Source organism: Phalacrocorax carbo, chromosome Z (genome assembly GCF_963921805.1).
Source record: "Phalacrocorax carbo chromosome Z, bPhaCar2.1, whole genome shotgun sequence".
Classification (NCBI taxonomy): domain Eukaryota; kingdom Metazoa; phylum Chordata; class Aves; order Suliformes; family Phalacrocoracidae; genus Phalacrocorax; species Phalacrocorax carbo.
Genome location: NC_087548.1, coordinates 16,506,455 through 16,532,397, shown reverse-complemented (window position 1 = coordinate 16,532,397; position 25,943 = coordinate 16,506,455). Strand labels below are relative to the sequence as shown.

General features: G+C 37.0%; 1 protein-coding gene across 2 annotated transcripts in view; it reads left to right on the top strand.

Annotated features, from left to right (window-relative positions):
- The window catches only part of RICTOR (RPTOR independent companion of MTOR complex 2), a 103,607-nt gene that overhangs the window by 43,727 nt on the left and 33,937 nt on the right, over positions 1-25,943 (top strand). For both annotated transcript variants that reach the window (XM_064439385.1, XM_064439384.1), the window contains exons 6-19: positions 691-754; positions 5,025-5,151; positions 5,909-6,078; positions 6,328-6,395; positions 7,330-7,397; positions 10,002-10,084; positions 10,722-10,809; positions 11,750-11,840; positions 11,978-12,044; positions 12,148-12,228; positions 14,589-14,689; positions 17,084-17,246; positions 17,659-17,760; positions 20,237-20,283. In XM_064439385.1, the coding sequence (XP_064295455.1) occupies positions 691-754; positions 5,025-5,151; positions 5,909-6,078; positions 6,328-6,395; positions 7,330-7,397; positions 10,002-10,084; positions 10,722-10,809; positions 11,750-11,840; positions 11,978-12,044; positions 12,148-12,228; positions 14,589-14,689; positions 17,084-17,246; positions 17,659-17,760; positions 20,237-20,283 (1,320 nt within the window). The remainder of the gene's footprint in view (positions 1-690; positions 755-5,024; positions 5,152-5,908; positions 6,079-6,327; positions 6,396-7,329; positions 7,398-10,001; positions 10,085-10,721; positions 10,810-11,749; positions 11,841-11,977; positions 12,045-12,147; positions 12,229-14,588; positions 14,690-17,083; positions 17,247-17,658; positions 17,761-20,236; positions 20,284-25,943) is intronic.

The window sequence follows — 25,943 nt, the reverse complement described above, 5'->3', positions numbered from 1 at the left end:
TTGTTTTTAGGAGTAGTTATGATTCTTTGTAATATCGTGGTGCTTCAGAGACCCTAGAATAGTCAGAGCTAAAACATAGTTCATGCCCAAGAATTTGTAATCTAAGTATAACCCGTGACACAAGAGAATACCAAAGGGCAAACTAACAATGACATAATATGATCAGCATGATGAGTAGATATAAATATTAGCATTTCTAGTGCTTCCTTTGTTAAAATCTTGTTGGATTTAATATACTGATGTAGATGTGTGTTTCTGTTTAGAAATAGACACACATAGTCCCTTTCAGTGTGCTGTTTAATTTTGTTGGAGCAAAAGGACTTTTCTGTTCTGAGAACGCACACAAAATGTGTTGGTGTGAAATGTTACAAACACTTTGTTTAGTCTCATTTGCAATGACAAATGCAGCTAGCCCAGAAAATATTTGAAGCCCTTATGAGTTGCCATTGTGTATTTGAGAACATTCTAGGGATTTGTTAAAGTGGAGATAACTGAAAAAAATATAAACTGAAGCTAATTGACCAATCATAACGAGTATACCTGCTGAAAGGCAGAATTTTAAAACAATGAGTCATATTATTTTTTTCTGTGTATTCAATTTCATAAATACTAATGTGAGAGGTGAAAGTTAATGTTGTTATAAACAAAACTTTTTTGTTTTTTGTTTTTTTGTTTTTAAACTTATTTTAGGTGCATTGACATACAGCAGAGTAATGAAGTAGAAAGAACACAAGCACTTCGATTAGTCAGAAAGGTAAAATCTAACTATATACAGTCTTACCAGCTATGCCAGTCAGTTGTGCTGACTCCTGGTTTTCCCCATCAGCAGTTTTCACACACTCTCTAGTACCTTACCTTCTTTTCTCATGTGAGAAGAAATTACAGCTGATAACTCAAAAGAGAGGAGGAAGGGTAGTGCTGAGACTTGTTTTAATTTTAGTCTCTTGCCACTGAGAATCTTGAGCGGGCTAGAAAAATCCTGTTAATTTTCCTTTGATAGAGATTATACTGGACAAGATTTGGGGAAAACTTACCAAATAGTGGATGCAAGGATAGAAGAATCATACTATTAAGTTTCATCTAATGATTTAACTGTATTGTGTAGTGTGTTTAAGCATCTGTGAATCAAGGATAGGAGATTTTCTGTTTGAGAAATGAGGAAAATTGCTATAGCTGGAATAATCAGTTGAAGGAATGCTTCTAGCCTTATTGATTTATCCACAGAGGTTGATGCTGTCCACAGTTCTTTTCTCAGATACACAAGTACCCCTGGATATGAGACATCTGAAGCTGTGCATTTGTATTTTCAAGTTCTTTGTAGAGCAATAGGCATGTACAGCTATGGAAGGTATTTTTTTCAGGCAACATAGTATTCTCCATTTGTACTGGACTTCCCCATTCTTTGTCATGCTTATATTCTTCTACTTCCACTGAGCATCTTAGGAAAAACTACCAAAGACGCAAGTAAAGTTTGAAGTAGTTGGAAGAATGGTTCCCCAGGAGCACGGTGTGTGTTTAATCTGTTTTGTGTGTATACTTATTTTTTACATATATAATTAGGTTGAAAATATGCATTTTCTTTTCTTATAATGAGCTCACTTGGGTTCTGTCTTACAGAACAGACAGTATGCTTGATTAACAATTCAACAAAAAAGCAAGTTTTAAAGCTTAAATATCACCACCACCACCTAACCCAAACAAACAAAACCCACAACTATAAAGGAATATATCCCTGTGGAAGTCGCAATTTATAAAAGGTCTTTGCTAATCTGCTTTAAAAAAAGAGCTTCATTGTAGAGCCAGAATAATTTAAATCAGAAGATGGAATGGAAACACATTTATAATGAATTGGTTCTATTTGGACTGGAAATTTGTCCTCACTATTCCTGGGCTTTTTTGAGCATTTCCTAGTTGAGGAAAGACACTTGTCTTGCTTGAAAGAAGCAAGAGGAAGCAAGAGAAATAAATCCATTAGTTTGATTTGAAAAAAATGTCCTGAAAGATAGCATTTATAAAATCATACTGGTGACCACCAGTGCTTTTTTTTTTTCCATCATTGTACAAGGATGCTACGCGTGGGATGTATATGCTGTACAAGGATGCTAGTGGTTCTCCAGTGCTGAGAAATATGTTGATGAAAGAAGTTTCCTAACATCTTTTGCTACCTGGAACATCCTTGTTTCTTAAAAGACACTGTCAGACAAACAAAGTCATCCAACCTGGCTACCAGTAAAGTTAACACCTTTTTCATGTCCTGTCTGGGCTACAGCAGTTAAGCATGCATTGGCATAGAGCAGTCAGTACATGAGAAACTGTCTCTAGCAAGTAATATTGTGAGACACATCCTGAATGGTACATTTTGTATTTTCACGCTGCCTTCTGTTACCCTGCTCTTGCCCTTTTCCTATCTCTCCATCTCCTTCAATATCTCAGACTCAGCGGTTTGATACCAGGATCCCTAAAAGATTATGTAAAAGTCCAGAAGAAGAGAATGAATGGCAAATAAAACAGAGTTAATTCATCTCTGCAGGAGATAATTTACTGTGAACTGCAGAAGAGCTGAACTGGGTTGGGTTCCACCAGCATCACAGAACCATTGCTTTCAGTTTCAAACACTGGGTGCAGTTCTTTAACCTCATCTTTAATAGCAAAAATGCTATAGAATAGAATAGAATAACATAAAACTTTAACATTAAAACGTCTTCTTGCTTTCTTCTCTTCCTTTTCATAGAGTAGAAGAACAAGATATAAAATATCCTGTTTTATGGATTTATAAAAGGCCCTTAATGATAAAATTGTTTAAAAAATGTGCAGGCTGAAGTAGCATAGGAGGAGAAAAGAAAAAACAACTTGAAATTTTTTAAACTTGGTTTCTGATTTTTTTGGAAGGCGTTAAGTGCTAACTGTCTCTTTTGACTATAATCACCTCTACGTTTCCTAGTAAGAGCTTTGCAATTTAGCAGCCATGAAAAGTGTGGCATAAAGTTTCTTAAGAAAGCATTTTTCCATCTAATAGAAGTCAGTAAGACCTTTTTTTTTGTCATAATTTAATAGGCAGGATGTTTTATTTTCAAAGCAGAATTCAGGGTTTGATAGAATATGAACAACCTTCTTTCTTCCTCTTTTAAAGACCAAGTTCATAGTCTTTTGTAACTTAATTCATTATAGCTGCTTCTAAGTAGCCTTGCATACCTGTCCTTGGTCTTTGGAACTACATTTCAATACCTAGAGCAGAATGAAAGCAAATGCAAAAGTTTTTATTTATTGTACTAACGTACTTGTAATTTAATATTAGAAGAAAGAAATCTTGCCTTCTCATATCTTAAAACCAAAGAAAACAATGAAGCAGAACACCTGTAAGAGGCTGCTTGAGTCCTTACACTAAGTACACGTCAATATCAGTAGGAAAAAGGTTATAATTTTGCAGAGTGGTTTGGTACACCCATTCTATGGCTAATTCTTGTTACTTCATGCCATTATAAAAGTGAAAGACCGTGTGGGTGGGGAAGAGTGTGTTTTTTTTCTTTAGAGTCCTATCTTAAAGCTTCCTGTTTTGTGGGTGACAACATTATGTATGACAAGAAGTTTCTCAAAAACACATCTTAAAAATAAACCTGTTAGTGTTCCAATGTATTTGTCACAACAGTTGCTCTCTTCTCATTTTAACATCTTCTGAAAAGAGAGTAGAACAATTAATCCGCTTTGTCTGAACAGATACCTGTAAGACATCTAACAGTGCTGTAAAATGAATATAGGACAAAACAGTTTTGGAAAAATAGTGAAGATAATCTATTTTTGTTGGAAACAAAAAGGGTATTAAACAAAACCTTGGAAAACTAGCCTTAAGTTTTTAGGTCTTTAGATATTGAGTATTTTTTTACATCTCACTTTTATTAGTAGAAAAAAAGTGACATGGTTGAATGGGTTATAACACATTACCTTGTTCCCTTTTTAAGCAGTCAGACAAAAAACCCTACTTCCTCCTTAGTAATACATCTGTTTAGTGCTGCTTGTGTTCATAGCAGAGGATATTATATTTAATTTTCACAAACTATGATATAATGAGAGCAAACAGCTACTCAGCCTTTGTAGTCCAAACCTCATTTTAGGGAAAGCAAGGAGTTGGTGGTATTGGTAGGTTGTTTTGGAGTGGGGTTTTTTGCCTTTAATGTGTGGACAGGGTCTTGTTCCTTAATTTATATTGTTAATTGAAAATCTGCTTGTCTTAAACTAGCAGCTGAGGATTTCCGCGATGCAGGACTCTTGCAGTACTGTAAATGAGCACTGGCTATTAAAAATATGTTCTTCTTTCCTTTTTTTTTTTTTTTTCCCCGTTTAATTGAAGAATGACTTGATTAATGGGTGCAGGTCTCATTTTCATCTTTGCTTTTTGGTTTAAGGTGCGTATGTGTGTTTTGTGCCATAGCTATATAGCTTATAAAGTTGAACTACGCTGCAGTTCTAGGAAGATGAGGTACAATGCAAGAGGATATAGGGGTGCTACTGACAGTTCCCTTCCAAATACTATAGCAGCTTCTTCTGTTGACTGTTCATTTTTGTAGTCTGGAACAATCTAAGAATATCTCTACAAAATTGAGATTTAGTCTTGGCTAACTGAACAGTTGAACAGGTATTGAAGAATTTGCTGCAGTGAATCTTCTGGACGAGTTTGGAATCTCTGTCATTGAATAGCATTTTTTGTCGGTAAAGAAATTCTTGGAAAAAAATATGAAAAAGGTGGCCATAGTTCTCTCTGCAACAGGCATCTTTTTAATGCTTTTCTGTTATGATAAAATAATATAAAAATAAAAAGCCAAAGCAGAAAGGGAATGGTAAAGTAAATTGACAAATGAAGAATTTCAAGAACAAAAGAAATAGTTTTGAGGATTTGCCAGATAAAACCAAGTAATATATGGAGTGCTCTGTCTGATTGTATCTAGGAAACAGAATGCTGGTGAATCTGTGAGTATACTTAGAGAAATATCATGAAGAAACCAGAGGGCTTTTTCTTTCATTTTTGGCAGATGATCACTGTGAATGCTTCATTGTTCCCGAGTTCTATTACTAATTCTTTGATAGCAGTTGGAAACGATGGTCTTCAAGAAAGAGACAGAATGGTTCGAGCGTGTATAGCCATTATCTGTGAACTAGGTAAGAAAAACGAAAGCTAATTAAAAAATTTGCCTATTTGTCATCAGTTATCTAGGAGTTTCTCTTCTGTGGGTTCGTATTAAATAGATTGTATTCAAATAATTAAGTGTATTTTTAAATAATGAATTAAGTGTTAATGTTCATAATGTCATTTTTTTTTTGTTTTAATCATTAGTTTGATATAAAACAAAATCACTTTAACTTAAAGTCAAAATCTCTTAAGTGAAGTACCTGAAGATTTCAAGTCCTGTTTTTCCTTTAAGACTTGCCAATTTTTTATTTACCTTAAAGTTTTGTTGCTGCAGCTGGTGTTTCTGAAACTAATGGATTGGAAGTAGGGAGAATTCCATACGTGAGATACTGACAAATGTACAAGAGTTCAGGAAACTACAAAGCATCTTCCTTTAAAAAATTTTTGCAGTGGGTACTGTGGTTGTCTGGCTTCTGGAAGTCAGTATTTGTGCCGAAGTAAAGGCTATCTGAGTAGTGGTTTGTGCTAACTCCCTATACTTGTATATGCGTGCTGATTTTTAAAGTTTTTTTTCCAAAATCAGTCAATGAGAAATGACTTCAGCAATGTTTGGAATCATGTTTGCTAATGTCATTCTATTCTATTAAAAGCTTTACACGTGCCTCAGCAGTGTTCAGGAAGAAAAAGATTTATATACTAAAGAGACAACAAATTTGTCATATATGGAAGCTGTGAAATGTTTTCTTTCCTCTCACCAGCCAAAGTGACATGTTTTTCTTTATTTAGCACTTCAGAATCCCGAGGTGGTGGCTCTTCGGGGTGGTTTAAGTACCATCTTGAAAAATGTGATTGATTGTCAGCTAAGTCGTATAAATGAGGCTCTGATAACTACAGTTTTGCACCTCATTAATCATCCAAAGACGCGACAGTATGTGCGAGCAGATGTAGAATTAGAGGTAGGTTCAGTTTAACTTGTTTAGTAACAGAAATTAAACATTGTATTACTAATAAAAATGCATAATTTTCATCTCAGATTTCACCCTCCAGGTTAGTGCAAAATGTTTAAAATATAACATTTTAGGCTAAGAGTGTAATGATTTATAAAGCAGGAATAACATGACAGATTGGAGTGGGACTGAGGAAAGGGCAAGACCCTTTTAACTGTATTCTCATGTGAAAGTAATGCATGTCTTTCTTTTGTTTAGCGAATTTTAGCTCCTTACACAGATTTTCACTACAGGCATAATCCAGACACAGCAGAAGGACAACTCAAGTAAGTGTTAGTGCTGCTACTTGTGCTACCAGTTGTGTTCATGTTATTGGAATTAAACTACTTTTCTTTCGAAAGTGAAAATAAAAGCAATGATTTAATACTAAACTACATTTGAAGTTTGATACAGTAGGTTAGAATGCAACTTCCTAAAATACTGGTCAGCGTTTAAGATTTAAAAGGGCTTGTTTAGCTTGGAGAAGAGAAGGTTGGGGGACACCCTGCCCCAAATAGCAGCCTTTCTAATACCTCTGAAGATGTTATCAAGAAGACATAGTGAGGGCCCTTCATAGTGGTGAAACGTGGGAGAACAAGAAGCAACAGAGAAATTGAAACAAGAGGTTCTGACTTGATCTAAGGGCACAGGGAGAATTTTCTGTGAGGCTAGTCAAGTGTTGCAGCCTTCATCCTTGAGAGTTTTTAAGACCCAAGTGGATAAAGCCTTGAGTATGACCTGGTCTAGTGTCACAGCTAACAACTTCTTCATGCAGGAGTTTCGACTAGAGACCTCCCGAGAATGCTTCCGACTTGAATTATTCAGGTTTTTTTAATTATCAAATGGCATTAGATAATTAAGTCTGAGTAAATTAATAAGGTCCAAATCTTTAGGTCCCTGCTGTAGACTCACTGTCAGTGGAGGCGCAAAGTGATTCATCTGGCCACGTATAGGTGTTTACTTTGTGATGTTATCCTCCTACCATGGAAACTCCCCTGAAAAAGGAAAACAATATTTAAAAATTCTGATCTTTTTGTGTCTGTGTATACACATTGCATAATACATATATATACACATGTATGTATATGTAAAAGATTATTATTTTTACCCTGGATTTTCTTCCTCATCTAAACTGTCAGTTAACTACTTTTTCTTTGCTGTGTTAATGACACTGGTCTATAGTAATTAACTGTATTGTGACCTTTGTTGTTTTAATGACAGGGAAGACAGAGAAGCACGGTTCCTGGCTAGCAAAATGGGAATAGTGGCAGCATTTCGATCATGGGCAGGTAAGATTTTTTGGTTTTGATTGAAGCTGGATGATTGGAAGGGGAGTTTTACTTTCTAGTGTAAAAGAATGTTTAAGCACAGAATCTGGCTCATGTGATGTGTCTAATTTCTATCAATACTTTCCTACAAAGGAGGCTACAAAGATGTGTTTTTGATACTGTAACCCTGGAGGATGCATACATAGTTTTCTTTGACTAACTCTAGGGACAAGATGCAGCTTCCCCTCCCAGGGGTACCCGCCCCTTATAGAATAACTTGTAAATCGTACCTTGATGGTGTTACTTGACATTTGATGGGGGGAGGCTGTTGAAAATAACACTATCATAAGAATCTGCCTTTGAGATGGTTCTGCCATTGTAAATAAGAAATACTTTTGTCTGTGTGAAGAGCTAGCAACAGAATAGTTTTATTAGCACCTGCTTTTACCAGGTGCCATAAGAGAAATTGCAGATGGACATAGTTTGGGATTATTCACAGAGAAGACATTTCTAGATTGAAAAAACAGGTTTTTGCATTTTTCTCAATCCTTTCTTTGAAATAATATGTTATCTAACATGAAGGTACTACCTCAGGAGCTGCTCTTTCAAGACACTATCTTGCAAATAAACTAATTCAGTTTATATGATCATTTACCAAAATTCTGGGTAGGATTTTCACAGGCTGTACTTAGGAAAGATTCAGACTGTATGGAAAGCCTTTTTCATTGTAAGACTGTGCTTTATTTTTTAATGTTCTGAAAATGATCAGTAAGCTTAATTTGATACCCAGGTATCCTTCAATAGTTTCTCAGATGTTTTATGTGGATAGGAAGCATGGGAAGTTTGTGACAACTTTGAAACTTCTAGGAGGCAGTTTCTGATGGGAATGTTGCTGAATCTTCCCTTACTCAGACACTTAAAACCAAATTATAAATGCTGTTTGTAAAGTGCTTCCAAGAAACAGTGCTCTTCTGCTTTTCAGTTTTGAAGATCTTTTTTATGTCAGTAGAGGATTTTGATATGCTGAAACACAGCTGTTTCTCAAAAAAGGCATATGCCTGAAAGTTCAAGTGTCTGAAGAAACAACTGTCGAGCAACATTTTACTTGCCATGGCACTTTCACTGTTATGTTCATTCATTTTTGTATTACTTGTTACATTGGAGACTAACATCTTAAGTGTTTTTACTACAGAAATGTCCTTACAGTGTCTTCCTGAAGGTGATGTAGCTAAACCAGGCTTGAGGGTGTTCTTGGTTTTTGTTTTGGCTTTTTGGGTGGGTTTTTTGCCTGTCCGTACTATCTGCTGTGTTCTGCTGCTCTGCTCTTCTTTTTCTTCTGGACTGGGTTACTCTTCAGAACTGATGGTTACTATGTCATAGAGTCATAGAATCATTAAGGTTGGAAAAGACCTCTAGGATCATCAAGTCCAACCATCAACCCAACACTACCATGTCTCCTAAACCATGCCATGAAGTGCCACGTCTACACATCTTTTAAATGTCCTTTATACTTATGTGCAGTCGTGTTCTTAGAGATAAAATTGGGGCATGCAGCAATGCCCACATGCACACAAATCTATTCCTATACTGCAACTGGGATGTGGCCATATGGGTGTGTCTTAAGTTTTTGTGACATGGAAGTTTTGAAATTGAGGACTGCCTTCAAGTTCATATAAAGCCCATGTCATTAAAGTTGAATTTGTAATAGAGGAGTAGCTGGGGTTTTTTTATCTTTCAGTAATTTTTAAAGAATGGCAGGTTAGGTTTATTGGTGATATGTAAGACAGAAAGGTGTGCAAACCTGGATTCTTTCTGTTCATTTAAAGTTGCATTTTGGAGAAACTTGTTTTTTGGATAGCATGTTTCTGGAAGTTTTAGTTTATTTTGTGAACTATGAAGAGAAGTGGTCACAGAAATGAGCAAGGTTACCATCTCTGCAGCCACATTTTTGATGGAGAGACTGTATATAAATTGAGGCTGAAAATCAGTGTAAGCTTTAGGTGGTATTCTGTAACCTTTAGAAACAATTTAAAGATTTTCCCTCTTAATATTGAAATATTAAACTAATTGAGTAAAAATACAGTGTAAAAGGATTTTATGCAAAGTTAAATCTACTGTGGTGAAACTTACGGCAGTATGCGCTGGTCACTTTGGGGAAAATACACAGAGAATGTTATTCCAAGTGTGTTTAAACTTGTTGTTTAGAATTTACCTAAGGGTAAAAGGAGCTGAATAATTTGTTAAGATACAGCTTTTGGTGGAGAAAATTCTCACAGTTCTGCCAAGATGCTGCAAGTCTTTCAGGTTTAAGATCCAGCCTTTATTGACAATTTTGTCTTTTATTCCATGTAAATGTTGTTTTTGCCCATAATTTGAAAATACTTTTCATAGTAGAAAAGGCAGAAGTAGCTATAGCTTTTAATGACGAAACAAAGTTTTGTGATTAGAAAGTTTTGTTAAATATTGTTGATTGGAAAGGAGATGACATAAAGGTGAAAATACTTATGGTTACTAATTTTTGTCAACTGCGATTGTACTAAAACTGGAAATCAAATTTAACAATGTGTCTGATGCTTTTTGTGTGGTTGGTTGAGGGAATATTATTATGTATTTCATGTTTTCTAGGTATTATCAGCCTGTGCAAACCTGGAAATTCTGGAATTCAGTCTCTTATTGGGGTACTCTGTATACCAAATATGGAAATACGGGTAGGTGGTAAATATTTAGTACTGATATAGGAATAATATTGAATGTGTTAATTAACATATTCTTAACATTTTAAGAATTTAGTGGTTAAACACAGGCTCCAGTTCATTTGACCCCCAAGTTCAAGTCCATAATTGCATTATAAAATTAATGTGAGAATAGAAGCACAACCTGTATGTCTGAGAGGAAGGAATGTGGGAGAGAAGTACATAAATCAATTTTTACTCTGGTCACAAGTCAAAGCAAGTTCACAGTAGCTGGAATTACGAGTTTAAAGCATAATAATGGGAGCTGAATCCGAGATAAATAAAATGTTCCTTCTCAGTTACCTCTTCAAACAAGAATTTGATGGTGGCAACAGTAACTATTCTAAAAATCTGTTATCAAAGTAGCCTGAGCTTCTGTAGAATTCGAAATTACAGTAAGGCATAGTTCTAAAGTGAGCAAGCCCCTTCCCTCCTTCTCTCCTGCAGATTATTTCAGTTTATGAAAATAAGCACATTATCAAAAAAAGGAAACACTGAAATAAATACACCAATTTTAGTACTCTATAGAAATCTCAACTTCAATATTAACAGTGAAAAAAAGGACAATTTTTATAAATCTATAAAATTCTTGTTGTGGGTTTTTTTTTGGTAGCGAGGTCTGCTTGAAGTTCTGTATGATATATTTCGCCTTCCTCTCCCGGTTATCGCAGAAGAATTTATTGAGGCACTTCTCAGTGTAGGTAAGTATTTAGAACCAGTTTAAGCTCTTCTACAAATTTAAACCATTCACTACTCCTCTATATTGTAAATTACATCAATATTAACTGTTTCATCACTGAATTCTTTGGGTACTCTGAAGTCCTGTTTAAAGTTCTTTATCAACCGTTAAGTGTTGTAAGTTTGATGAAAGATCAGCAGTGGAGTGTAATGAAGCATTTACACAAGACTGTACATATATTAGTGCAACTTAGACTTCTTTGAAGTATTAGAAGCATTACTGATGTAGAGCAGAGTCTTTTCTATATATTATGTATCTGCTGGCTATCTCCACTGCACTTCAGCAGACTCCTACTTTCCCTAGGGCAAGTGTATGCTTTTTCCTGTCTTTATATTTAGCAGAGTTAGTCTTTTATCTTTAGAATTACTCCTTTGTAAACTCAAGAGTATCCTCTGCTTTGTCTCACAGTGCAAGAGTATGAGCCCAAAAGGAGCAAGTTTCAGCCTTTAATGTTCCCGCAATTCTCTTCACCAAACTCTGGCTATAAATGTTTTGTCATGCAGTTGTTATAAAAGCTTCATCCTTGTTCTGTATTTATAAGTAAATAAATCATTATTTGTTGCAAACTTGCTAGTTTGTGACATATGGATGTACATTTAAAAATTGTACGTGTTGCAGTATTCTCTGTTGAACAAGTTTAATGTGTTTATGAATTGGAAATGCCATTATTTTGGTTGATACTTAGATAAAATCTTTATACTGTCTTTGAAGTTAGGCTTGCTTTGTTCAGGAGTGTGGGTTAAATGACTTGTTAAAAATCCCTTCTCACAAAATTTCCTACAACTTTAAACCTGAAATAACATTCGTTGGCAAAAACTATTATTTACCTTCTGACAGCCATTAAAATAACGTTTTGAAATCCAGTGTTTATAATTACCATTGTCCATATTTTCTTGCTCTAGATCCAAGCAGGTTTCAGGACTGCTGGAGACTTTCTGATGGCTTTGTAGCTGCTGAAGCTAAAACTATATTACCCCATCGAGCCAGGTCAAGGTGAGCATTTAATGAACTTAGTTAAAACCCTTGTTTTTGTTGTGTGGTGTTGACAAAATATTTGTCAACAATTAGTTCTTGCAGACACAATAAGAAATGAACTTTCTAAACTGTTTCAATATTTTTTTCCTCCTTAGGCCTGACCTCATGGATAACTATTTGGCTTTAGTGCTTTCAGCTTTTATTACCAATGGACTTCTAGAGGTAACTAATACCTTAAGTTTCAATAGATGCTTGCTACTTTTTTCCAATAAACATTAAATTAAGGTGTTATAACAAATGTAATATTTTTTTAACTTTTTTGAAGGGTCTGGTTGAAGTGATCACAAGTAGTGATGACCATGTATCTGTTAGAGCAACTATCCTTTTAGGAGAACTTTTGCACATGGTAAGTAAAAAAAAAAAAAATCACTGAGAGTAAGTAGTATTAGTAGCTAGTTATAAGTAGGTATTTTATGAGGAAAGGCTGAGACACCTGGGTTTGTTCAGCCTGGAGAAGAGAAGGCTGAGGGAGGATTTCATAAATACCTATAAATATCTAAAGGGTGGGGTGTCAGGATGATGGGACTGGGCTCTTTCCAGTGGTGCCCAATGACAGGACCAGGGGCAATGGGCACAAGTTGGAACACAGGAAGTTCCACGTAAACATGAGAAAAAAACTCCTTTCCTGTGCGGGTGCCAGAGCAGTGGCACAGGCTGCCCAGGGAGGCTGTGGAGTCCCTTCCCTGGAGACGTTCCTGTGCCCCCTGCTCTGGGTGTGCCTGCTCAAGCAGGAGGGTTGGACAAGATGATCTCCAGAGGTCCCTTCCAACCCCAACCATTCTGTGATTCTGTGAATTTAGGTAATGTCTATAAATGATACACCCTCCATGAACAGGAATTTTCAAAATATGTCACTTGGATACATGAACAGGCCCAGGAAAGCCAATAAGGCTATTTAGATATATATAACTTAAGTGTGTGTATAAATGTTGCCATTCTTGTGATTTCCTTTTTTAGTTTTGAATTTGTGTTACGAACTTGGAACATCTACTTTTAATCAGAATAATGGGTTAATTTACATTACATCATTTGGCACTTCATATATTTAAAAGAGTATGAATCAATAGGAAGTTGTTGAAAGTGCTAGGGATTCTGCTCGAAGGATAACACTCAGGTCAAACTCTCACCAATACATTTCCTTGCCTCAGTAGCCAGTTGTGTTTTTAAGCTGGAGTCTGGCAAACTCACCCATCAGTTACTCTGTTTGGGAGAATGACCATTGCTGATTTTTGCTTGTGTTAGAATGATGATAGCCTTCTGGCAGCATGTTTAGCTATCCGCCTCATCGACTAGGCAGATGAAACTTTTTATGTTCGGCTTAATGCTGCTGGGGCTCTTGATACTATTCGTTCAGGCAGCTCCCAGCTTGATGGATCAGCACTGCTGTGGGTAGCCCCTGCTATAGAGAAGCTGAAGGGACCTTGCTTCATTCTACTTACCTACCTAACATCTTTTACAGTAGCTTATCTCTCTTAACCTAAATGATTTTAGTATAGAGATGATATCGTTTTCATATACACTCCAGTGTTAACTTTCAGCCTCCAGAGGAGCTGTTAGTCATATGTGTAGTGATATGATTTAGCTTTCTTGCAAAACAGTTCTTTTATTTTTCACATCCTCTCCTGATGACAAAAACAGCATATGCAGCAGAGCACTTCTTTATCAGTGTTCTTGTGGATTTTTTAATCTTCTTTCCAAATAAACTACTTTATAAGATATGGTAAGATTGTGAAATACAACTTTGTCTTATAAAAATTTGAATATGGGTTATAAGACATAGTCTGCATTTTCAGACTATCGACTCATTTCAGTGGTGCTTAATGCTCCAGAAAACAAGATCACAATCTTCAGATATAGGATTGCTTATTACTATAGTGATTTACAACATCTCAGCTCAGCAGCATGGGTCACAACCACAACAAATCTACTCTTAGTCTCTTCTGTGATTTTTTTTTTTTTAATAATTGCTACTCAGTCAGATGTGTAGTTTAAAAAGGGGAATCTGTACTGAAGTATGCTATTTTTCTGATTTCTTGAGTACTCTTGAGTGCTGCAAAGCATTAGGTGTATTTTTGGTTTTCTGCAGAGATGCTTCATGTGTCAGAGATGACTGTCAGAATACCGAACAAGTATTGGTTCTTTTATTTAGTTTTGAAAGATTGAAGTAATTTCTTTATCTTCATTAGTCTTTAATCCCCAAAGATATTTGCAGAACTACCTATGTTTCCCAAAATAAAAGTAATTAAATGCCTAGTAACTTAAGAAGTTATGTTAAATAATCAGATCAATTTTTTTGTGCAGAAAGGTTTTAAATAGAAACAATCAGCTTAAATTATATTTCTGATTTTAGATATTTTTCATTATTTTTATACACGACTTAAGGATATCTGATGCTTTTCATGTTTTTCCATGTTACGACTTAAAAAGCTACCAATGCAAGCAATATGGAATAGAAGGCTCTGAAATGTAAAATTGTCTTTAATTACTTTCAATTGTATTTCAGCTTGATTAGTTAGATCATATATTCAAAACAGTATGTGTAGCTATTGCTCTGACGTTAAAAGGTAGTTTTGTTGTCATGCATTTGTGAAAGTCTCAAATCTTGATGCTAAAGAGATGGCTGAAAATATTGTAATAAGTAATTCTAACTGCTCTTTTGGGTTTTTTGGTTGCTTTGTTTTTGTTTTGTTGTTTTTTTTTCTTTAGGCAAATACAATTCTTCCTCATTCTCACAGCCATCACCTGCACTGCTTACCAACGCTAATGAACATGGCAGCATCTTTTGACATCATGAAAGAGAAAAGACTGTAAGAATCCTAAGTTACACTTAAAAGCAGAAGTAGTTAAATATCCTTTTACTCCCTACAGTTGAGTGAAAACCTACATTACAAGTTTTCTGGTGGCCAGAATCCCTGCTGTCTTTATTGAAAAGCAAACAAATGCCTGCATACAGAAATGCTCTGTCACACCTACTAGGGAAGTAGTTTCCAGTGCATCATTCCAAAAGTGCATACAGTAATACAATTTAGAAATTGGAAAGAAAGTTTTGATAGATTTCAGAACACTTTTGCATAGATTGCAAGATTTTTACACAGGCTTTTTCTTAAATGAACTCTAAGGCACCATTTGACCAAGTAACATTCAAGACGTGTTCTATGTATTTGAGCTCTCCATTCTTTCACACTTTTTTTGGCATTTTGATACAATTAAGCTTTCAAAACTAAAAAAGCCTGTACCAATTTTTTTATTCTATTGTTGTTTATCTATAGCTAATTAAATAGTAATAGAGCAAATCAGTGAGTCATCATTAGCATGAGCAAGAGCAAAAGATATAATATTGGCATGGAGCTGTTTTGGTGTTCTGTTTTTTTTTTTCCTAAATTTTTTCGTCAGAAGAAAATGGTGATTGTAAGAGTAGTAATTATGTTAAAGCTTTCTGGTGCTTTTGTTTGAAGTTGGCATTGATAATTGTTTCAGTTCCTTTCAGTTCCATTTAAACATAAGAATGTATAAACAGAAATTTTAAATTTAGTGCAGCATTCTGCAGTGGCATGTAGTTAAGCAGTATTAGGGAACTGTGTGGCAGCCATGTTACCAATGAAATGTGGCACGTTTAGTCATCTGATTTGAAAAAAATGTTTATAGAATCTTTTTATTCCTCTTTGAACTAGAAATACCTGAGTTTTGATATTTTAAAAACCTATGGGCTTTTTTATTTTATTTTATTCATTTTTTAGAATTTCTCTGTACTTCTAATCTTGCAATTTAAGCTCTGAAGTGCTTTGTCATAAAATACCATCTTCTGGGTACTTCAAACAATTTAAACCTCCTGAGGAAAGAAATCAAATACTTGAATTGATTCATGTGTCTAAAATGTGTTTCTTTAGCTCAGGGTTCTTACTCGCATTTCTTTGTAGAAGACATTTAAATTGAGTGTGTTGGGGTTTTTTTCTAATGGTAAATTGTAGGAGATGTTTTTGTTCATTACGCTTGCTATTCCTTATCTGTCTTATCAGATCAGTATTATGCTAAATATATCATAACTTTCTATTTTGTCTTTCATTGTGTTGTCAGTGCTAAATTACAGAATCTTTCTGAATTGCTACTGTGAAATTATAAATGCTGCTTGTGGAGTGCTTTCAAGGAATGTAGTGCTCTTCTGTTTCATAGTTTTGAAGATTTTTTTTATGTCAGTAGAAGATTTTGATATGTCAAAACACAGTTATTTTTCAAAAAGACCTTTCTGAAACTCCATCGCAGTATATTTTGTTTGGTCAAAGCTCTGGGATGAGAGGAAGGATGAAGAGCAGAAGGGATACGTTTATGGATTACCTGTGGTTTTTTTGCTTTTTGGCATTTGTGGACATACCTGATAGAGCAGTAAGAATTCCTGGTTTTGTTGGAAGAAAGTGATTTTATAGAAGTAGTTTTGGTTTTCTATTTGGGGATCTTGGTTTTGGTCAACAGTCTGTGTTGTTCCATACTCTGAAAAACAGTAAACCCTGTTACGGATTAAATTTACATAATACTTGCCTCCTTTTTACACTTCAGTATTTTAGTTGCTCAGCAGGCTGGTTGGTTTTCTTTTTTTGGTTGGTTTTTGTTTTGTTTTGTTTTGTTTTTCCTGCTACCACTATTTTGTAATTAACTGTTTCTGCCCTTGTCAACTGTCACTTCTGTTGCTTCCTATCTTTTCCAGGAAAACTTCTTACATTCTGTTGCCGAACTGTTCAGGTATAGGAAGCAGGAAATATTCTACTGATACTCCTGCCACCCTCTGGGGAGGAAGAGAATTTACAAGAAGTACTTTGTTAGTCAAAGTTGGAGCAAGCCCTCTAAACTCAACTTTACTGCAGAATGTTGATCTACTGTGACATCTCACAATACTTTATCAACTTTAAACTTTACAGTGTCTTCTGTGAACTGTGATAGACATCACTAATTACAGAGTAGAAGTATCAATGAGGCTCATTCTTCAGTACTAGAAATTCTGAAAGATAATTTTCTGTATAATTTCAGTACAAGACTGAGGCCTATGGATGTATGAAACTCTGTATCAGGAAAATTACTTCCTTTTTATTTGCCTTGGAATCGTTGGTCAGTTCTTTCGCGAACTGTGTTTATTTACTTAAGATATAGTAGTGGCACTCTTTAGTTGGGTAACAGTTGCCAAATACTGATTAGAGTATTTTTTCTATTAGGCGAGCAAGTGCTGCTCTCAACTGCCTAAAACGTTTTCATGAGATGAAGAAAAGAGGACCTAAACCTCACAGCCTCCATTTAGATCATATTATTCAGAAAGCGATCTCAACCCACCAAAAAAGGGATCAGTACCGTGTGCAGAAAGACATCTTTATTTTAAAGGTATTATCACTATTGATTTTTTCCAAAACTGGATTTGACTTCATATTTTGGAAACTTAGATCCTGTACCCCCTGAGCTTTACTCTCTCATCTACTTCAGACCCATTTATTTGATTTCTTTGTAGTATTTTTTTCATTTAAGTTGTCTTCTAGATACTTCTGGATACTATATTGCATTTCTAGAAATTGACTGAAATTACAATAACTTTTAATGCTCTTTAGGACCAAGTGTGATCTCTTACTATTACGTTCTTAATGCAGTATTATAACCATGCAATTCACTTCAAATGCAAATTACTATGGAGCCATAGCCCTTTTAACGATTGTTACATAAACAGTAAGTATATCGTGTGACAAGACTGAAGAAAATGATGCCATGAAACTTACTGTAGTTTTTCACGTCTGTATTCAAGGATACTGAAGAAGCGCTTGTAATGAATCTTCGAGACAGCCAAGTTCTCAATCATAAAGAGAACCTTGACTGGAATTGGAATCTAATAGGGACCATACTAAAGGTGAGCTTAAAAAGGGCATGGCATTATTTTTATGAAATTGTTTGAAAAAAAAGTCTCCATTTCACATGCGAGTTTTGACTTTCTAATATGAATTCCATGCTACATTCCATAATCTGTTTTATTTCAGAAAATTAGCATCTCTTGGGTTTAATGTGCTGATATAGTCTTTGTATACAGCCCTTAAACTATATGCAAAACTACACTACAGTTAAATTCACAAATTTCATAATAAGCATGTATTAGATTTTGTATTGCTTTATTTGTATTGAAAAAGACTTTACAGAATTAGCTGTAATGAGTTTAAAGCTGCTAATACTTTAGACTTCAGTCCAAACTACACAAGGATACTGCCTTGTTCAGTTTAATAGCAGAATTTTTTATATAATGTGAACTGAATATTAAGGCTGGAGGAGATATGTTATAGATGAAACTTCAGATGCTTGGACTGAGCCACATAGGAAAACTTCAGTAGTGTGTGCTAGTATGTGTTAAACTAATACAAATACTCCCATAGTATCAAGTTCATTACAAAATTAATTTGTTCTTACAAAATAAAGAAACTGTCTCTGGCAGGGTGGGTATTATCTTCACTATGTTTAACGCACAACTTTTAAGAGACTGCTTCCTTTCTAAGCAGAAAACTTGCTTTCTCTGAGTAAGAAAACTTTCTGAGTACTCAGTATAGTCTTCGAACCAGAATAGCTCCTGTCATGCTGTGTATCAAAGCTATCCCTCTGTTGTTACCCCCAAGTAACATTTTCTTACTGTCTTGTTATAGAGATGGTAAAAGTACAAAAAAGGATTAATGGTGACAATCATAATCAAGATTATTTTAAAAGAAAAAAAAGAAACTAAATATTCTGTGCATTTTTTTCAGGGACCGATAAACTTGAGAGAGCAATAATCTGTCTGGTATAAAGACCTGAATATATATATGACAGTAGCTTTGCTCCACCAAATTCTTGGGTTTACAGGCTTTTTACTGCAATTACTGGATTTGCTGGGTTACTGGATGCCTATGTTTATTAATCATAGATATTTTTACCTTTTCATTCAGTATTAAAGGTATTATCAAGACACTGTTTTCCAGAATCGCACTATTAATTGGTCTGTGTAGTACTTTGACAATGGAAGTTTTATGTAGTTGACCACTGAGGTGTTTTGGTTTTGTTGTTGTTTGTGGTTTTGTTGTTGTTGTTCCTGTTATTTTCTACCTGGAATTTAGGTCAAACTCTTGAGTTTTCCCGCTATTTCAGACCTTCACAGCAGTATATTTTCTAATGTCCTGTCAAATGGTTGCTAACGTCTCAAAATCAGGGACTTCTGTATTTCAGAATGAGAAGTTTGTGTGTTTTCTGGTTTAATTCTAACCACTTCCATTCCTATTAAACTACACAGCACTAGCATAAACTGAGATAATGCTATCAGAGTGGTCCATCTTTAGTCCTCAGATGAGCAGGATCCAGATTCCAGTGTTTGGACTTCACTCTCTCATGTGGTTGCTCGCCTCCCTCTTATGTCTGTCACAGCATCATGGCTGTCGAGCATCAGCTTTCTAACCAACTCGCTACTTGTATCTCATGTGGTCCCTTACTGCTGTTTTCACTTGCTCAGCTTACTGTCTACGTTGCTAAAAGAGCAGCAAAAGTGGTACTAGTTAGGATGGAGGAACTGGGACTTTTTGTTGTTGGCAGTAGAACTTCATACTTGATCTGGCATTGTTACTGGTATAGTCAGTTTTACTAATTAATTAGTGCTCTGTCTGTCTTAATACTAGTACACCAACTGGAAATTTAGAACTCTATCACTTTGGTAAGAAAGAAGAATGTTTGATACACTTTTTTCCCTCCCTTCCAAGAAGATAATTATTAGTAGCAACAAAAACAAACCTGAAACTGTAGAGACAACAGATGGCTGTAAAACCAGAGGAAAATATAGGAAGAAAGGATATGTGCGGAAGAGAGTATTATGACTTCATCTGATCTTTCTTAAAACATCTTACAAAGTATCAACAGAGGAGTTTTAAATACTGCTTTTTAAAACAGTATTCAGTGAGCTATAACAGAATAATGGTTATTTTTAAAACAAAACTGATTAATAGTGAAAAGGACAAAAAGTACATTTCCCTATTATGCATAGCAAAACTTTTTTGCCATTTGCAGAGAAGAAACTGAGCAAAACTTTTTTATTAGCTCTTCGTAGTTTGCTGTTTTCGTTAGAATTGTGCCCTTGTACACATAGCATGTGACCAACATTCCTTGTCCTTCTCTAGAAAAAAATTCAACAGTTCTTCGAGCAAGAAGTGTGGGCTTTTCAACAAAAAAAGGTTTATTCATAGGTAACATTAGATGCAAGAAAACTTACGCTCCTAATTATTAGGTAAATATAACTATAATAGAAATGAGTTAATTTTAGTGACTAATCAAGGACTGATGTACAAGTTTCATATAATGCTATATTTGATGTTTTTTTCTAGTGGCCAAATGTAAATCTAAGGAACTATAAAGATGAACAGTTGCACAGGTATGTAAAAATTATTTAGACTTCTTTTGAAGAAAGAAATTTGGAAAAACTGGTTTTTAATATTGTGATAAACTATTCCTTGGATATGTTACAGTTCTAAAACTTAATCTATAGATAAGCAGCAAAAAAACCCACCTGAAAGTATTACCTCTTTGATATTTTGTACAGTAGTGTTTGATGTCAGCACTTGACAAATTTTGACAGGTCTACAGTTACACAGTTTATATAGTTAGAGCTTTCATCAAAAATCAAGAGGAAGTTATTTCTAGTTGCTATTAATGGCAAGGGAAGCATGTATGATTTGGAAAAAAAAGAACAGAAAACCATACAGCGCTCTTACCTTTCATGTCTGGCATTAATATTACTCTTCTATGTGTGTGGTAGTAGTGTTACTAATTAGTTCTTGGATGTCCCTTTTAACATCCATTTAAGAAACTGGTTTGATTATTTTGAACAGTAGCTCTGTATGCATAGGTGTGAAAAGCTACTTCTGCATGAATCTGAGTAAAAAGCTAAAGCTAAAACATATGCTGAAAGGCTCACACTGCTCCATTTTAAATTTTTCTAAAAAGTATCAGGCTACTTTTATAAGTGTTCCCAGTGTAAGTGGTAGTCCTGTTGTAATCATAGCCATAATCTAATTTTTCATTTGTATTTTTTCTGGTTGGTTTTTTGTTTCTTCCCTGAACATTAATTGCCAATCTGTGCTTTGTGGTAAAGGATTATTTTCCAAACCTGGTGATTTGTAGCATAGCTTTTTCTAAAGCAGTGTCTGCAGTCTTGGCTGTGATGCCCACACCCGCCTTTCTACCTACCAACTGGAACAGTGTTCCTGTTCCCTGGTGTCATGGTTGTAGCTGGCATGGAGTTAATTTTCTTCACTGTAGCTGGCACAGTGCTGTGCTTTGGACTTAGTGGGGAGTGAGCGAGTGGCTGCGTGGTGTTTAGTTGCCGACTGAGGCTGAACCACAACAGTCCTTTTTGGTGCCCAACGTGGGGCATGAAGGGTTTGAGATAATAACAGTTGCTGGTCACAGCATTGATTCATCTGTTCTGAATATTAGTTTGTCCAGTCTATACCATGCTGATTGTGAAGTACTGTTGCTGCTGGTTTTTGTAGTTTGCTGTGTTCTGCAGTGATTAGAGATGTTTTGACTAGGAGATTTGTTATTAAAACACTGGCCATGAGCGTTATGGGATATCTGGGGCTTGCATGGAAGCCGTTACTGTACTTCGGCTACCACCTCATGGAGACAATTAGCAATTATACCTCTTCCTCTGAGAGGTTTTTTATGGAGGAAATATAGAATGATACCTTAGCTACCACCTTCTATAATGCCTCCTCCTTCATTACAACAAATTTTCAGTATCTTGAACATCCTTGGGTAGTTAAGACAAATCTGTTGATATTGCTTTGGCAAACCATTTCAGCTCCGTCTAAGGTTAATAAGCAATTTAAGAATATCATCCAGAGATCTGCCCCAAGGCTCAGTAGCTATGCGTGGCAGGGTATGTGGGGTAATATGGGCAAATGCCTAAGACAGTGGGCACCCCCAGTGTATTGGGACTTCACCCCTCAACAAGTGCAGAATCCTGAAAAACTAGTAGAATATTTGGAGAAAGTATGTTGTCACCCTGGCAATTCTAGAGAGATACAAACCACTGCAATGTGCTGGGGCCTGGGCCATGCCTACTGAGCCCTGTTTAACACTATTCAGTACCCCCAAGGGGAAGAGAAGGCCCCTGGATCTAAAAAGACAAAGACAAGGAAAGCAGCAAGCACTGCGGCCACTCAAACCCTCATGACAGACACTGCAGCTACTCCAACTCCGGTGACAAGCGTTGCAGCTGAATCAGAGGGTTAACCTGTGCCAGTATCAGTTGCCCCCATACACAAGAAGAAACCTTGGAAGAGAAAGTCAAATTGTTTAGAAAGAGATGATGGAAGAGCAGGGCCATCGTGAGTAGAGGAGGAGGAAGAGGAAGAACTCGTACAAGAAACAGAAACTACCCAATCCTTGAGTGAGTTGTGAGATAACGCGAAAAGATTTCGGCCGTCGTTCAGGTGAGCACATTGTCACCTGCCTGCTCCAATGCTGGGATAATGGGGCCAGCAGTCTGGAATTAGAGGGAAAAGAAGCCAAAAAACTGGGATCCCTCTCTGGGGAAGAGGGCATTGACGAAGCAATTGGAAAAGGGAAACAAGCCCCCAGCCTCTGGATGCGGCTCCTGTCTGGTGTGAGAGAAAGGTATCCCTTCAAGGAAGATATTGTGTGTTGCCTAGGAAAATGGACAACCATGGAGAAAGGCATTCAGTATCTAAGGGAATTAGCTGTGCTTGAGGTGATTTATGGTGACCTGGACGATCAACAGTCATTCAGAGATCCAGATGAAGCCGAGTGCACACGACCCATGTGGCAGAAGTTTGTACAGAGCGCACCACCATCACATGTAAACTCGTTGGCAGTAGTGTCCTGCAGAGGGGACGAGGCACCAACAGTGGTGGCGGTGATTGACAGACTTTGGGATTACGAAATAAATATCTCTTCCTCGCTAGTCTCTGCTGTGGAGAAACTATCCCGAGAGGTCCAGCCACTCAAAGAAGGTATGTCCTGCTCCCCACCTCTACAGAGTAGTGTCTCAGCTGTTAGGAATAAGCATCCTTTGGCTCAAAGGAGGGGATGCACACCACGGGCCACCCTATGGTTCTACCTGCGTGACCACGGAGAGGACATGAGGAGGTGGGATGGCAAGCCTACCTCGACCCTAGAGGCACAGGTACGTGAGCTGCAAGGAAGAACAATCACTCAGGGAGGTTGTTCCAGGAAAGCTGCTGCTCCAATTTCCAGTGAGCAGGTCCCCAGACAGAGGAGTAGAAGTGCTGATTTTGTTCCTGAGCTTAACAGAGAGACTCTTGAGTCACATTTACAGGAAGTGAGTTGTGACTGCCATGATCAAGACTAGAGGGGCCCTGCCTCCAGCCAGGTGGAGGAAAGGGATAACTGGGCTTACTGGACTGTGTGGATCCGATGGCCTGGCACATCGAACCCACAGAAGTATAAAGCTTTAGTGGACACCGGTACACAATGCACCCTAATGCCATCAAACTATATAGGGGCAGAACCCATCAGCATTGCTGGAGTGACAGGGGGATCCCAAGAGCTAACTGTACTGGAGGCCAAAGTGAGCCTAACCGGGAATGAGTGGCAAAAGCACCCCGTCGTGACTGGCCCGGAGGCTCTGTGCATCCTTGGCACAGACTACCTCAGGAGAGGGTATTTCAAGGACCCAAAAGGGTACAAGTGGGCTTTTGGTGTAGCTGCCTTGGAGACGGAGGAAATTAAACAGCTGTCTACCTTGCCCAGTCTCTCGAAGGACCCCTCTGTTGTGGGGCTGCTGACGGTCAAAGAACAACGGGTGCCGATCACCACCACAACGGTGCATTGGCGGCAATATTGCACCAACCGAGACTCCCTGATTCCCATCCATGAGCTCATTCACTGACTGAAGAGCCAAGCAGCGATCAGCAAGACCCACTCACCCTTTAACAGTCCCATATAGCCAGTGCGGAAATCTAACGGAGGGTGGAGACGTTGTCAGATCACAATGGATGTGATCAACGAAATAGCAGCCGTGTCTCCACCAACTAGCAAAAAGGAAACACAAGCTTTCTTGGTTGTTGTGGGGTTTGGGAGAATGCATATTCCAGATCACAGTCTGATTGTAAGCCCTCTCTATCAAGTGCCCCGGAAGAAGAATGATTTCAAATGGGGCCCTGAGCAACAACAAGCCTTCGAACAAATTAAACAGGAGATAGTTCATGCAGTAGCTCTTGGGCCAGTCTGGGCAGGACAAGATGTAAAGAATGTGCTCTACACCACAGCCGGGGAGAATGGCCCTGCCTAGAGCCTCTGGCAGAAAGCACCAGGGGAGACCCGAGGTTGACCTCTAGGGTTTTGGAGTCGGAGGATGGAGAAATCCAATGTGTGCCTCTAGGGGATTTGATTTTGGGTGAAAACAGCCAATGAACTGGATAGTATGTTGTTAATTGCTATATAATGTTTTATGTTGTTACTAGTATGGTTGCTATATGGTCTATCAATGGTATAATGGTGGGAATATCCCAAATTAATATAAAAATGATCTTTCATTGAACCGAGCAAAGTGCAGCAGTGATAGAACAAGGACTAGCAGTGCAGTGGCGATGGAACAAGGACTGACCTAAGCATGCAACAATCCAGCACCACACACAGCACCTCTCTGAAAGAGTCTACAATAGATGGATCCCAAAGTCACGGACTAAATGAACTCAATGGACATTTCACAGACATTTTACAGGGGTGGTCCGTAGACTAGGGGAATGATAAATGAAATCTGTATATTCTATTAAAGGATGAGAAAGCAGGTAGGGGTTATTGAAATTTTATTGGATAGTATGGGACCTGAGTATGATGTAAATGATATGGAATAAGGGGTGGATACTGTCATGGTTTTAACTGGGATAGAGTTAATTTTCTTCACTGTAGCTGACATAGTGCTGTGCTTTGGACTTAGTATGAAAAGAGTGTGGATAACACACAGATGTACTAGTCAAGGACATTTCTAGCTTCCCATGCTCTGTCGGGTGCACAAGAAGCCGGGAGGGGAGGGAGCACAGCTAAGAGAGCGGATTCAAACTGGCCAAAGGGATATTCCATATCATGTGACGTCATGCCCAGGATGCTAACTGGGATGAGCTGGCAGGGGGGGTAAACAGCAACTGTGGCTCGGGAACCGGCAGTGTCAGTTGGCGGGTGGTGAGTGGTTGTATCGTTTGTGTTTCTGGTTTTTTCCCTTTTTCCCCTTTCCCTTTTTATTATATCATTGTTATTGTTATTCCTATAATAATAATTATTATCATTATTATTTTAATTATTAAACTGTTCTTACCTCAACCCACGAGTGGTTTTTTTTTTGCTTTTACTTTTCCAATTCTCTCCCCCATCCCAGAGGGGTGGGGGGAGTGAGCAAGCAGCTGCGTGTTGTTTAGTTGCCAGCTGGGCTGAACCACGACATCTGGTTTTGTGCTGTTGCTCTTGTTTAATTACAGCTAAGTCCTGAATCTCTCTAGTTTAACTACTGATCATAAAAAGATTTTCAGCCCCTTTGTTTCTGAAGTGTAAGTACATTTATTTGTCCATAAGTTGTGGGGTTTTTTTACTGTTAGTGTTGTTCTGATGCTATTATGACTCTTAAATTGAAATTCTAGATATTTCTGATGGAGTTTTGATAGAGATTCCTTCGTTTCATAGAGATACAGTTAACGCAATGTGTGTGTATAGCTGTGTACATGTACATACATACATACACATGTAAGTATAAACGCATATGCACACACATATAAATGTGTGTGTTCGTATGTAATATACATTTATTGCTAATAACCCAGAATAAAATACATTCTGTTTGATAAAATTTAAAGACGCCCTCAGATTTCCTTCATAATTGGTCCTGCGTTTGGAGTTGGGGATAGTGGCTTACTCTCACTTTTTTAACTAAAGGCACAGTGCTGGGATAAGTTTTCATAATGCTTGACATAACTACCTTCAGACAGAACATTCTGTGTTATTTGAAAGCACAAATACGTGTTTATTTTTTGGCTAAGAATTGGTGAGGGGAAG